The 13,303-nt window shown below is 39.3% G+C and overlaps 3 protein-coding genes across 3 annotated transcripts; 2 read left to right on the forward strand and 1 right to left on the reverse strand.

The window, feature by feature from the left end:
- Positions 1 to 2,434: 2,434 nt before the first annotated feature.
- Positions 2,435 to 3,379, forward strand: LOC114590531 (olfactory receptor 6B1-like). The gene has a single exon (XM_028716765.2). The coding sequence runs from the start codon at positions 2,435 to 2,437 to the stop codon at positions 3,377 to 3,379; it is 945 nt and encodes a 314-aa protein (XP_028572598.2).
- Positions 3,380 to 7,733: 4,354 nt separating this feature from the next.
- LOC144325349 (olfactory receptor 6B1-like) lies at positions 7,734 to 8,711 on the forward strand. The gene has a single exon (XM_077918262.1). The coding sequence runs from the start codon at positions 7,734 to 7,736 to the stop codon at positions 8,709 to 8,711; it is 978 nt and encodes a 325-aa protein (XP_077774388.1).
- Positions 8,712 to 11,627: 2,916 nt separating this feature from the next.
- On the reverse strand, positions 11,628 to 12,575 carry LOC114582920 (olfactory receptor 5AR1-like). Its single transcript, XM_028704265.2, has one exon. It carries the CDS (start codon positions 12,573 to 12,575, stop codon positions 11,628 to 11,630), a length of 948 nt encoding a protein of 315 aa, XP_028560098.2.
- Positions 12,576 to 13,303: the final 728 nt, after the last annotated feature.

Here is a 13,303-nt window from a genome sequence, read left to right on the forward strand (position 1 = left end):
TTGTTTAGATTAGTTTCTTTTATCTTACTGTATTATGAAAAAGCTTTAATAAAATATTATGAGAAAAAGAAGAAGACAGAATTCAACTTGCTTCTTAATGGCTTCCGGGACAAAAGAACTGGCTATGACATATATTTAGGATAGGCATATGTGAAAGACCACCTTCACTCATATTTTTATTTCACATTTTCTCCAAGAAGTTCAAGGTCGCAAACATAGAACTCTCTCTTCCCATTTTACGCTCAAACCAACCCTGAGCTAGATTAGGTCAAGAGAAAGCGTTTGGCTCAAGGTCACCCACTTCATTGCTGAGCTGGGATTTGAACCCTGTCTTCCAGGACCTAGTCCAATACTTTAACCACTACACCACACTGGTTCTCATATGTATCCCATAAGAGCCTGCTTGCTTATTAAAATAATCAATGGAGACTCTCTTATGCCTGATGTAAATTTATTTACTATGCATATATTATTTAAACAAAAATACTGATGCTAGCTTTGGGAATTCTGGGTCTTCCACTCTGGGATTTCTGGATATCTGCAACTAGACCCTAATAATTCCCTCTCTTCATACTCTTACCTTAATTAATTCCCTAGCGTGTTGAATGTAAACAGATTTGTGGTTGTCATCACAGTAGAGTAGTCCACAAACCTCCGTGCATGACAGTATCATAAGGATATAATGTTGCCTGTTGAGTGCAGCTCATTTTTCGTCCTGTAAAATCATTCATTTTTCGTTTCTAGAAAGAAAGAAGTGTAACCATGGTTGTTGGGGTACTGTTGTTGCAAATGTGATCTGGATCATTGTGAATAAATTCAGAAGGGGGAAAAAATAAGGTGATTTTATTTGAAGTTCTTTGTTCACATTTGATCAGCTGCCCATGCAGGAACTACAAGGAGCAAAGCTGGCTGCTTGATGGTGCCCAACAACTGGATTCTACTTGAATCTCAAGACAGGGTAACAAATAAAAATGGAGACAGCTTGTTTCACTCTAAGAGGTTGTAGACTCTGCTCGTTAGACTGTAGTGTAGGTTGTGAGGATGTAAAATAAAAGCCTTAATGTAGCACGAAGGAGAGATATGATACAGCATCTTCAGATAAGATATTCATGATAATTTGGCCTAAAAGCAAAACATGCCATTCCATTATAATAATGAAATCACCATTGCCTTTTAAATATGTTGCTAAACTTGAATGATTTTTTTCAATTTTAGATGATTGGGCAAATGCTTACCAAATTGAAATAGAAGATCTTTAAATAATGCTACGAAATGCTCATTCGTCTTTGCATTTGACATGAGATTGACCTGAAAGACCATACTCATGTAATATGAGAATAACATAAATAGAAGAGAAATGTGGTTACATGTAGCACTTAAAATGGCACTTAAGTGGCACTTAAGATCCAATAAGCTTTACTTACTCTTATTGCACATGTGTTAGTGCTATCTGAGTGCAGTACTGTCAATTTCCATAGGCAACTAGATTGTTTAAATTGCTTCTGACAGAGACAAATAAGGAACAACAAACGGAAGTCATGAACAATGGGTTTCATTAAACTGAGTTTTACTCAGAATAGACCTGCTGAAATGAATGAACATGAATAAGTCCATTCATTTCAGTGGGTCTTCTCTGAGTAAATATTTGCTTATTTCATTAAAGGTAATCTGTACAACTTCATTTTTTTCATTTTTTTGCAAACAAGTAAGTTTCAAAGAACCGGTAATATTTGTTAAAAATCTACACTGGTGCCACCTGTGTCTCACCTATAAAATAATTAGAGAAAAGTATGTTTCCTCTTCTAGAAGCTGTGTGGTATTATACTTCACTATACATATTTATCTGGACTCTTTAGGACTTCTCAGGAGACATGTGCAGTGGAACCTCGGGTTGTGAACATGATCCATGCGGGAGGCACATTCACAACCCGCAGCGCCGCATCTATGCACTTGTGGGTCGTGATTCAGCACTTCTGCACATGCACAAAGCACGATTTAGTACTTCTGCGCATGCGTGAGCGCCGAAACTCAGAAGTAACCCATTCTGGTACCCGTTCTGGGTTCAGTGCGGTGCACAACCTGAAAATACATAACCTGAAGCGTCTGGAACCCAAGGTACCACTGTATAAGGCTACATTTAGTCTGTTCATGGTATCCAAAGAATAGCAGAAAACCAAAGAGATTTATGTTTTATAGGAAAAAACCAAACTTCATCAGAAAACAATAAATAATCTGTTCCTTTCATCTGCTGAACCAAGGAACTTGCTTATTAAAAGAATGATCTCCACATTCACACACTTGTGCACATGCACATAAAAACTCAGAGTGTAGTCATACTTGTATATTAAATGGTATGTATCAGATTTGAATGATGAAACCTCTATTTCTACCTATTGCCTTTTGCAGTTCCTTGAAATACCCTGAGGAGCATTTCATGGATAATAAACAATGGAACAATCAAACAATGGTCAAAGAATTCATCCTCCTTGGATTTGGAAATATACATTCATTTCAGCTCCTTTTCCTGGTATTTCTAGTGATTTACCTTGTGACCATGTTGGGAAACCTTTTGATTGTCATCTTAGTTGCAGCTGATCAACACCTACACACTCCCATGTACTTCTTCCTAGCAAATTTGTCTTCTTTAGAGTCGTGCTACATCTCAACTATTTTGCCCAGAATGCTGAACAGTTTCATAACTGGGAACCAGTCTATATCTGTGAATTCTTGTTTCATGCAACTGTATTTCTTTGGGGCCTTGGCTACTGCAGAATGCTATCTGCTTGCTGCTATGTCTTACGATCGGTATCTAGCAATCTGCAAACCATTGCATTATATGACCATTATGAATGCCAGGTTCTCCCTGCAACTTTCAAGTGGTTCTTGGGTCATTGGATTCATCGTTAATACTTTAACAACCTCTTCAATGATGCACTTAATATTCTGTGGACCTAATGAAATCGACCACTTCTTCTGTGATTTTGCACCATTACTTCAACTGTCTTGTAACGATACCCTGAAAATACAGCTGCTGATTTTTGTTCTGTCAGCTCTGTTTGGATTGGTGCCATTTCTTTTAACACTTATTTCCTACAGCTGCATCATAAAAACCATTCTGAGGATCCCATCCACTTTAGGAAGGAAGAAAGCATTTTCCACTTGCTCATCACACCTCATTGTGGTTACCCTCTTTTATGGCACTATAGTCATTGTATACGTGTTACCAAAAACCAGAACACTTAGAGACCTTAACAAGGTCTGCTCTGTCTTCTACACTGTCTTAACACCCTTGGTGAATCCTTTCGTTTACAGCCTGAGAAATAAAGACATTAAACAAGCGTTAAGGAAAGCTGTGAGATATTTTGTCGATAGATCATAAGCATCATCAGGCTTTCTTCTGTATACTCCAGGAATGGGGAACTGGTTGGACTTCAACTTACATGAGTTCCAGCTACCATGGATAATGGTCAGGGTTGATGGGAGAAGCAGTTTGGCAACATCTGGAGGGCCTTTTTTATTTAAATAAAAATGTAAAAGCTGCCACTACTATTTCAATGAGATGGCTACCACGATCATACCTTGCTTTCAGAGAAAAGTGACTTGTTTGAATTAGAATGCTAAATTGCATATACAGCCTCGTCTGATCCATTCAATTAATATGTATGTGATTATGACAAAAATGCAGGAATCCTGCCCACAGCCATTCCTGGCTGGCTTGTACCACAGATGCACTGACCCATTGCGCCACATGACCTGCATCAGATTATTTGGAAGACCTAGGCACCCAAAGGAAAATATAGGAAACAGTGTTGTTGTCTCTTATGTGGTAAGGAATACATTTGCTGCTACTAAACAGCAGTGTTTCAAATGTCATTTGAAACACTGCTGTTTAGTAGCAACAAATATATTCCTTACTAAATCTGTCTGAATTGATTTGTCTTTAAAGCTGCTTGTGATAGGAATAAATATGTTCCCCATTCACAAGTCCAGAGCATGTGCATGAGGTTGCACATAGGTGCGATTGCATTGTAGGGAGTTGGACTAGATGATTCTCAGGGTCCCTTCCAACTCTACAATTCTATGATTCTGTGGTTCTATGGTTCTATAGTTCTATGTAGTGCTGATCTTCCAGAATATAGCAGCTAGCTCATGCCCATAATGTAAGCTCCCTGAGGCACCAAACACCTCACATTGCCAGCTGGTTACAGTGACTTGTCACTTGGTCTGATGATCCTGGAACTTGGAGGTCTACCCAGCTGAATGCTGGACAGTGTGAGGAAACAGGTTTCCTGTCAGTTCACAGCTGTGCTAGGTGGCAATAGGAACCTCTTCTAGTTCTAAAGCTAGGGTTTGGGCTTTTACTGGGATGCTGTTGTCCAAAGGCTATTGGCATTCCCTTGCTGTATGCCAAAATTAATCCCACAAAATGCTTTTGTTCTGTTAATAAAGTTTGACCCTTTAGTCCAACTTTCCTGTGTGCAAGTCTTTATTCTGGGGTGGGGGTAGGCAGTGCATATGTCTTATGTTGTGAATTATCTTACAATGAACTATCATATCCACCCACTTGTTCAGTTACTCAGTTACTTCACTTGAATAAAACAGAAACAGAATTCAAACATTAAGAGGGTCATTCCAGAGTAAGCTCTCAAACCATTTACTGTGCAATCCTAAACATGTCTACTTAGTACTAAGTAGGCCTGTGCATAGGTCCCACAATCTGCCCTGTGTGGCCTTGATCTGTATCCCCCAGATTGGGCCTATTTGCTCTGAGCTACCCCGGTGGCTACCTACCATACCCTGGATTCATTCCTGAAGCAATTCATGGAGCAGTGCTAAAATGCTAAAAACAAAACAAAAAAAATAGACAGGAAAGGATGGTTGCCACATCAGATCCTCCCACCTGGTAGCTTCTTCCCTATGAGCAGCTCTTTAATGAATGAGTCACTCATGAAGAAACAGCACCATGCAGGGTCAGAACCTCTCACTTAATTGATGTTAAGCAGAATGGTCCAACTTTACATGGTGCTGGAAGGAGAAGAACCTGGAGGGAAAGAGGAGGAGAACCTGGAGGGTGTATGTTACTTTCACTCATGTTTGCATTTCAATGCATTTTTATGCATGCTACTTGGCCGGGAGCTCCATTGCAAAATTTGAAGAAATACAAATTTCAAGGGATGCCAATGTTTGGATTCACATATTTTTCAGAATGTGTGAATTAGACGGGTTTGCCTTTAAATGTGAACTGAATTAATTCCCCCCCCCCATCTCTGCTTTGAAACAAGACAATGGTTTTATGTCATAAAGCAATTCAATGCTATGATATACATCTTAGATAATTTACTTAGAAGTCAGCCCTACTAGCCTCAGCAGGTCTTACTTCAAAATAAGTTTGTGAACAGGTTGCAACTTAACTACACATTTAGAGTCTTTTATGAATCTATACAATATAATTCAGTTTTGTCAACTGACCAAAAACATAGTCGTCCCCCCATGAGTACCCATTTTTCACTATTGCAGCTTTCATTAGTGTAGATGTAATGTAGGTAATGAATTCCTTAGGCACCTCAAGTTAAAGTTGCCTACACAAGTGACACCAATTAAAATGAGTATATAGCAATGAACTGGGAGTGTTTCTTTTCTTATTTTTGCAAATCTATAAGGCCGCGTGCTCTGTGGGATACACTGCACTTTTTTCTGACACTGGAAAGATGCTGTAATCAAAACAATCAAATGCACCAATAACACCTCAGAAGCGGTAGGAATTTTTCTCCTTTAGCAAAATTATGAAAAATGCAATAGAAGCTCTAACTGTGTCCTATCTTAGACATGAATGGAGCATTATTTCCAATAACGTATGTTAATGCAGAAATGAGGAACTTATTAAATGACCTGTATATTTAATACATTTAGAATTTTGGTCTTCAGCATAACAGCAACCATGAGTTTAATAAGAGAGTGATATCTAGTTCACTAGAAATCATGATTCAAGAATATTTTACATCAAACGTTTGTTCTGCTTACTGGTTCAACATTTAGTTCTGAAGAACTTCTGTATGTCTAGATTGAAATAAGAGCTCAAAGTTGAAAAATCAGCCACTTGTTTTTACCCATCAATGGGGTACATGGATCATTCATGTAGAGGCTCATGGTGCATACAGAGCTTGATGAGTATTGACTTTTAGCAGGGTTAACTGTAAGCAGGACTTGCTGGTTGCTCTTAAGGGCCTGCTAGAAGCTTCTGTGATGTGAGCCAAAGGTCAAGAACTGAAGGAATGTTGTCCTATCACTCCTTGCGTGAGGCTTGTGCACCCTATGAGGAGAAAGAAAGTCCAGTACACTCCTGCAAAGGGACTGTGGAAAGGAGTCGTCTTAAATATCCCACATGGAAGAAAGACACCATAGACAGTGTGGGTCTTCTATGAAACCTATTGCACCACCACTCCAAATGCAACATAGAAGTAACCAGTTTCTCTCTTTGCGGGTGAAAAACTATGAAATAACTTGCAGCTTGGGAGTGTTTTGTTGAATGAGGAAGCCTCTTCTAAGAGAGAGAGCATGCCAACCGGCACAGGGCTGGTGTTAAGGAGCTATTCCTGATATTTTGAATCACTATGAGATTGCATTGAATTGCATTGTTTTGATGAATTGTTTTGTTTAAATTATTGTTTTTGATATTATAGTCATCATAGTGATCATTTTTTAACACTCTTGTTACTGTGAGCCACTTTGAGCTCAACCTTTGTTGAAAAGCAGAATAAATATGATGTGGCTGAGTTCTGTGTACACCTATGGGATCCACATAACAATCTCTGCAGATGTTATTTTCAGGCTGAATGCAACAGAAGCATTGGCTACCATTGTCACAAAACATGGATGTAGCTCAGTGGCAGAGCATGCAGAAAGTCCCAGTTTCAACCCCTGGCATACCACCCATTCTGTGATTACTTTATGAATAGGCAACATGTGTTGTGAAAGACCTTTGAGACCCCAGAGAGCTGTTACCAGCTAGAATGAACCATACTCATCTCGATGGATCAGTAGTCTGAGTCAGTATGAGGCAGCTTCATAAGTTTGGAAATTCTGCAATATTCAGTATTTTTTATTCACACCCAGTTACCAAAGTAGCAGGAACCAATAAGGTCCCACAATCAACTAAGTTAGCAAATAATACTATTGCGATTACAAGGTTAATTGATAAAACCACCCCTCATTAGAAGACACTTCCAAGCCAATCTCAACATGTTCATCGAGATATGAACATGCTAAGGTATGCTTTCTCAGATCAACTGATATTTTTTTTGCCCAAATTCTATATATACAGTATGTGAAATATTAACCTTTATATGAGACTGCTAATGTTTATTTTATGGATATATATCCTGTCTTTGAGAAGACATTCTCCCTCTTGAACTCTGCAATGTCTGGCTGACATTACACTGCATGCATAGCCCATCCTCTGCTTCAAAGCTCATTCTCCCAAGAAGGTAGAGGCAAAGTTACAGACCCATGTCAAATAGAACATTTTGGTGGGTCACTCCTGTATTAAAGAGTTAGTTTTGCAACACCTGCGGAATTATTTCATCTAACCTCTTAATTTGCCATGTTTCTTACAGATTTCATCCATCTTTGAACTATTAAAAGATCCATGAACAGATTCGATTTTTTAAGAACTGTGTATATGGTTATCTTCACAAGTGTACTTCTGTTTCTGTTATTCATGCATAGTAAATGCAATGGGAACCCAGAACTGGAGGAACCAGACAGACTTTTCAGAATTCATTCTCTTGGGATTTAGTGATGTTCCTGAACTACAGTTAATTTTCTTTTTGATGTTTCTTCTGATCTACACTGTGACCATGACTGGAAACCTTCTGATTGTTGTTCTTATCATATGTGACCAGCATCTCCATACCCCCATGTACTTCTTTCTGGGCAACCTTTCATGCCTGGAGACCTTCTACAGCTCAACCATAGTACCCAGGATGCTAGCAAGTTTCTTGACTGGAGAGAGGACAATTCCTATGTGGGGCTGTTTTTTACAATATTATTTCTTCGGCTCTCTTGTGGGTTCAGAATGTTATCTGCTGGCTGCTATGTCTTACGATCGGTATTTAGCAATTTGCAAGCCTCTTCACTATTCAGCCTTAATGAATCATACGTTGTGCATACAGATTATGATGGGATCATGTGCAAGCTGTTTTCTACTTAACACTATAACAACATATTTGATGTCCCAGCTATCATTTTGTGGTCCTCGTATTCTTGATCATTTCTTCTGTGATTTCACCCCGGTTATAAAGCTTGCCTGTGGTGATACACAACAGATGGAATTAATGGCTTTCTTCCTCTCTTCCCTAATAGCTCTAGCCCCATTTCTTTTGATTTTGGTGTCCTATGGTTTGATCATCTCCACTGTCCTAAGAATTCCATCAAACACAGGGAGACGAAAGGCCTTTTCCACTTGTTCATCCCATCTTACGGTGGTTATAGTTTTCTACGGAACCCTTGTCATTGTCTACATGTTTCCCAAAACAAACACATTGAAAGACCTGAACAAAGTCTTCTCCATCTTTTATACAGTTCTAACCCCCATTGTCAATCCCATTGTATATTGCCTGAGAAACAGAGAGATAAAGGAAGCTATGAGTAAGCTTATCTGTCAGTTGTTCAGTTTTGTAAGAAGTACATTTTTCCACAGCAGCTTTGGGTAGAATGAATAAAGAATTTCTGATTGTGAACTGATATAGGATAATGTCTGGGTTAGATCCAATGAATTGTTTGGCAGATTAAGGCACTTCTGACAAAAAACACCTTCTTATGAATAGAATACATTCCTCCATCGGAGAAAACTTCTTAGAATCACCCCTCTATGTTGAGTGAGTGAATAAATATTTCTGGCCATCTCAAATGATATCCAGCTAACTTCATTATTTCCTTCTGACCCAGCTGAAGTTTAAACAATGTGAAGAATATATTTTTGCTTAATCTGTTGCATGAACATAGAAGCTTCTCTATGTGTTTCATATCAGTGTCACTGAATTGTTATCTACTATTGGAATAAGAAAAATGATGACGGTCATGTCAGCATATGAGCTCATCGCAGCTGCAGACAGACAGCTTGTTGACATCATGTGATTTGGCTGACTGTGGGAAACAGTGTTCCAGTCAGTTCACAGGGCAGTTCACCGGAATTTGCTCAGAGTGTAATATGAGACCTTCCTCTTGCGATTGTACAGGAAGTCTTTCTTACTTGTTTGCCAATGTTTGAAGAGAGCAGACATGTTTTCTGTAATGCTGAAGAGTCAAAAATAAAGGATGTAAATAAACGTTTCTGACTATCTCCTTTCCCTGCCGGGGGAGCAGGAAGGAGTGGGTGTGCTCTTCCCACGCTGGGAAGGGTCGCCTATCGAGACCTAGCCTGAGCTTGCTGGGGAATGCAGCCAGGGAGGTCACCGGAGACCAAGCCGGGTGCCTGGGAGAGTTGCCAGCTTCTCCCGATATAGGCTTGATTTCCAACAGGTCAACCTGCCTTTTAGGAGACAATGTTCCACAAAAATGTGACCCCGCTCCAAAATAAGAGGAACTGGACACAAAAGCAGTAAGGTGAACAGCAAATGATTTAATAAGCATTTTGGACCCTGCTAGACCTTCCTTGGGGGAAAATAAAATAAGTTTATAAAATAATAATTACAAAACAGAATAATAGGTTATATGACTACCATAACAGTCTTTTTAGATTTCATTACAAGCTAGGAAAAGAAAACAATGTCCTTTTCATGAAAGCATCACAAATAATATAAATTGATATGACAAAAGCAAGGAACAACAAATGATATATACAGGGATAGACTGGACAGGATGGGGGGAAATGAGAAAAAATAAAGAAGGTTTTTTTTTGTAAGACATGGTCCTCAATGGTGGGGAAGAAGAAAGCTCGGAGACAGCATAATTGTAGGAAGAAGGCAAAGTATATAGTGGATGACTGTAATAAAAGGGAATATGGAACAGGAATGCCAGATTCCTGCATGAAATGCATAATATACTCATAATATCACAATACAAATCACCTTATAAAATTCCTACTACAAAGCCTTCGGTTACATCCATTGCCTATTGAATTGTACACTGCATTGACTATATATGCCATTTTACAATAAAATGATAAACAACAGATAATAAAGTACTCATATTCTCTGTGAGAGCAATCTTATACACAAGAAGCTGGTATAAAGCAAGCCAGCATAAGTTAACCCAGTGTAAAGTTATGTCAAAACCATACTCTGTTCAGGAGCAAGGCAGCTGCCAACCCAAGCCTGTCAGAAGGAAAACAAGCTTTTAAAAAATAACCTGACTTGTATTATCCATCTTTCCATGTCATGCTACTGCCTAGCTCTGTCACCGCCATGCCCCCAGAAAGCCCCTTTTGGTGGGAATTACACTGGTCTCAGCCCAGCTAGTTGGGAATCAACTGGCTGAGCTGATGATCCACCACATCCTAACTCACTCATTCCAGTGAATCTTGTCATAAGATTGCCTCCATCCTTTCTATTTTATATACTTTAATATATCCCAAATACAGATTCACTAAATCCTGCTTTTTATTATTTCTCCACTTATTTGTCTTCACATTGTTGTCCATCTCTGGTTCTGATTAAATTCAATAGATTAACCATATATATTAATTAACCAACAGTCTGTTGAGATTTTGGCATTCAATCCTTCTTCCTGCAGTTAACAATTTCCAATGTTATCCCTCTGAACTCTATCCTTAAGATATTGAAACAATATCACTAGTGGGTCATTGGGAAGATCATAACCCAAAATATCCTTTGTTTCACTCAGAAGTAAACTCAAATATATCTGAATTTTCCTGCATGACCACATGATCTGAAATATGTCAATCACAGGATTTTTGTACTTCCAGCAATTATTTGATGTTCCTATTTAATCTGTTTGGTGCCATCCCAGTCATCACAGAAATAAAGGACCAGCAAATATCAGTATGTAACTCCATCCATTAAAAAGCCCCCTTAAGCAGCTGCTGCTACAGCAACAGCAATCACCTAAGCATGCCTTTAATGAAAAACATGGGATTCTTGTTAGGTAGGTTTGCCATATATTGAACAGCAAAAAAGAGGCCAGCCCAAGCTGCTGCCAGCCGGAGCAGGAAAAAGAGGTGCACAGGTCTGAGGGGCTGCCACTGCAATGCCCATGCGCCTCTTTCCCTGGCTCAAGCTGGCAGTGGCCATGGTGTGCAGAGAAACCCGTGCCCAAGCCCAAGCTGGCTCCCAGAGAGGAATTCATACCTGCTATATAACAACAGTGTGGCATGGCAGTTAAACTAAGGATTGTGCTTCAGTTTGTCATCCAAACTGGGAACAGTAGTTAAGATCTCTCCTTAACCATGGTGTATAGCCAATAGGCTATGATTAGTAACATTAACCATAAACCCTAGCATAGATGAAAAACTGAGGCAAACCTTAGCACAACTGTCCTGCTTTGCTGTGGTTAAAATACTAGGGAGGAACAGAGAAGATGTGAACTTCACTCTGGAAACCTGCATATTCACGATGTCACGGTAAAGAATATCTTGGCTTACACGGATGTGTGGACAAAGCTTCTGCAGATTATTCTAAAAGCCTGCATTTGCTTATGACCCTCCGTAAAGATTCCTTCACCTCTTTGTTCCTTAGGCTGTAGATAAGTGGATTGATTAGAGGGGTTAAGACTGTGTAGAAGACTGAAAAGATTTTGTCCACTTCCCGCAGAGCTTTCCTTTTTGGAAGTGCATATACAAATATTAAGGATCCATAAAATATAGAAACCACAATAAGGTGGGAAGAACAGGTTGAAAAGGCCTTTTTCCTCCCTGTTGAAGATGGGATCCGTAAGATGGTGGCTATTATGCACACATAAGACATCAGTGTCAAGAGACAAGAAGGAATAGTGTCTATGGCTGAGACTGTAAGGCCCACCAGTGTCACCAAAGTGGTGTCACTGCAAGATAGATTAATCACCGGTGTCAATTCACAAAAGAAATGATCAATTTCACTGGGACCACAGTAATATAGTTGTGACATTAAACTTATTACTATTGTCATAACTGTAATCCCACATAGCCAGGACCCAGCCGACAAGAGAAAGCAGAGTTTCCCATTCATAAGAGTGGCATAGTGGAGGGGCTTACATATGGCTAAATAGCGATCATAGGACATAGCAGCCAACAGGTAGCATTCAGCAACAACTAGGAATCCAAACCAATATAGCTGAGTGAAACAGCCACCAAGAGATATAGTTCTATCCCCTGTCAGGAAGCTGGCTAACATCCTGGGAAGGAGAGTTGATGTATAGCAGGTTTCCAAACAGGACAAGTTTCCAAGGAAGTAGTACATAGGAGTGTGAAGGTGATGATCAGAGATTACCAGAGTGATGATTATGATGTTTCCAACCACAGTCACAGTGTAGATGATTATGAACACCATGAAGAATGGAATTTGTAATTTGGGGTCATTTCCAAATCCCAGAAGGGTAAATGTGGTTATTGCTGTTCCATTGCTTATTCCAAAATTCTCCATAGGTTCACTGGAGGTTAATTGCTAAAATTGTTGTTTCCCCAGAATTTTAATATTTCAGATTTCAATGATTGCAATCATTCGAATGAAATTTGGAAGAATTTTGCCTGTAGTTAATGATCATGAAGTGATACATCTATATAAACGATGAATCGTGGATATAGTTTGGACTGGAGATCAGCTGAAAATTACAACTCGGTTGTGCAGCTCTTTGCGTCACCATTGACATCTCATCATCAGTATTTTGCAGACCAGCGAATGCTTATTGATGGCACGCTATATATACTATAAAAACCTTTACAGTTTAAACAGTACAGTAAAAATATAGAACAACAAACTGTTGGTGGTGGGTCTGGTTCTCTGACTCCAATCAAGCAGGACTATGCAAAATATGAGCTCCGGTGCTTCTAATACATCTTCATTCACTACAATGAAAGGAACACTTTTCAGTGCACTGCCCATTTTACTCAGAAGATTGGATACAGTCCATGATTGCTACCTTTAGCTCCCTTGGAAGTAAATGAGAGATTTCAGTCATGACTAGCATGTCTCATTGATTTCATTGGGACCAAATTCAACTAACTTATCCTGAATCCATCTCACAGGTACCCCCTGAGGCTTCATTCATATTCACTTTCCACAACATGGAATAACTTCCCAGTGATGTGCTCCTACACTGCAAAGCAGGGATGAGCTGAAGGTAATGGCTTTTGATTCCCAATTGTTTGGCA

The sequence above is a fragment of the Podarcis muralis genome, chromosome 13 (assembly GCF_964188315.1).
Source record: "Podarcis muralis chromosome 13, rPodMur119.hap1.1, whole genome shotgun sequence".
Taxonomy (NCBI): domain Eukaryota; kingdom Metazoa; phylum Chordata; class Lepidosauria; order Squamata; family Lacertidae; genus Podarcis; species Podarcis muralis.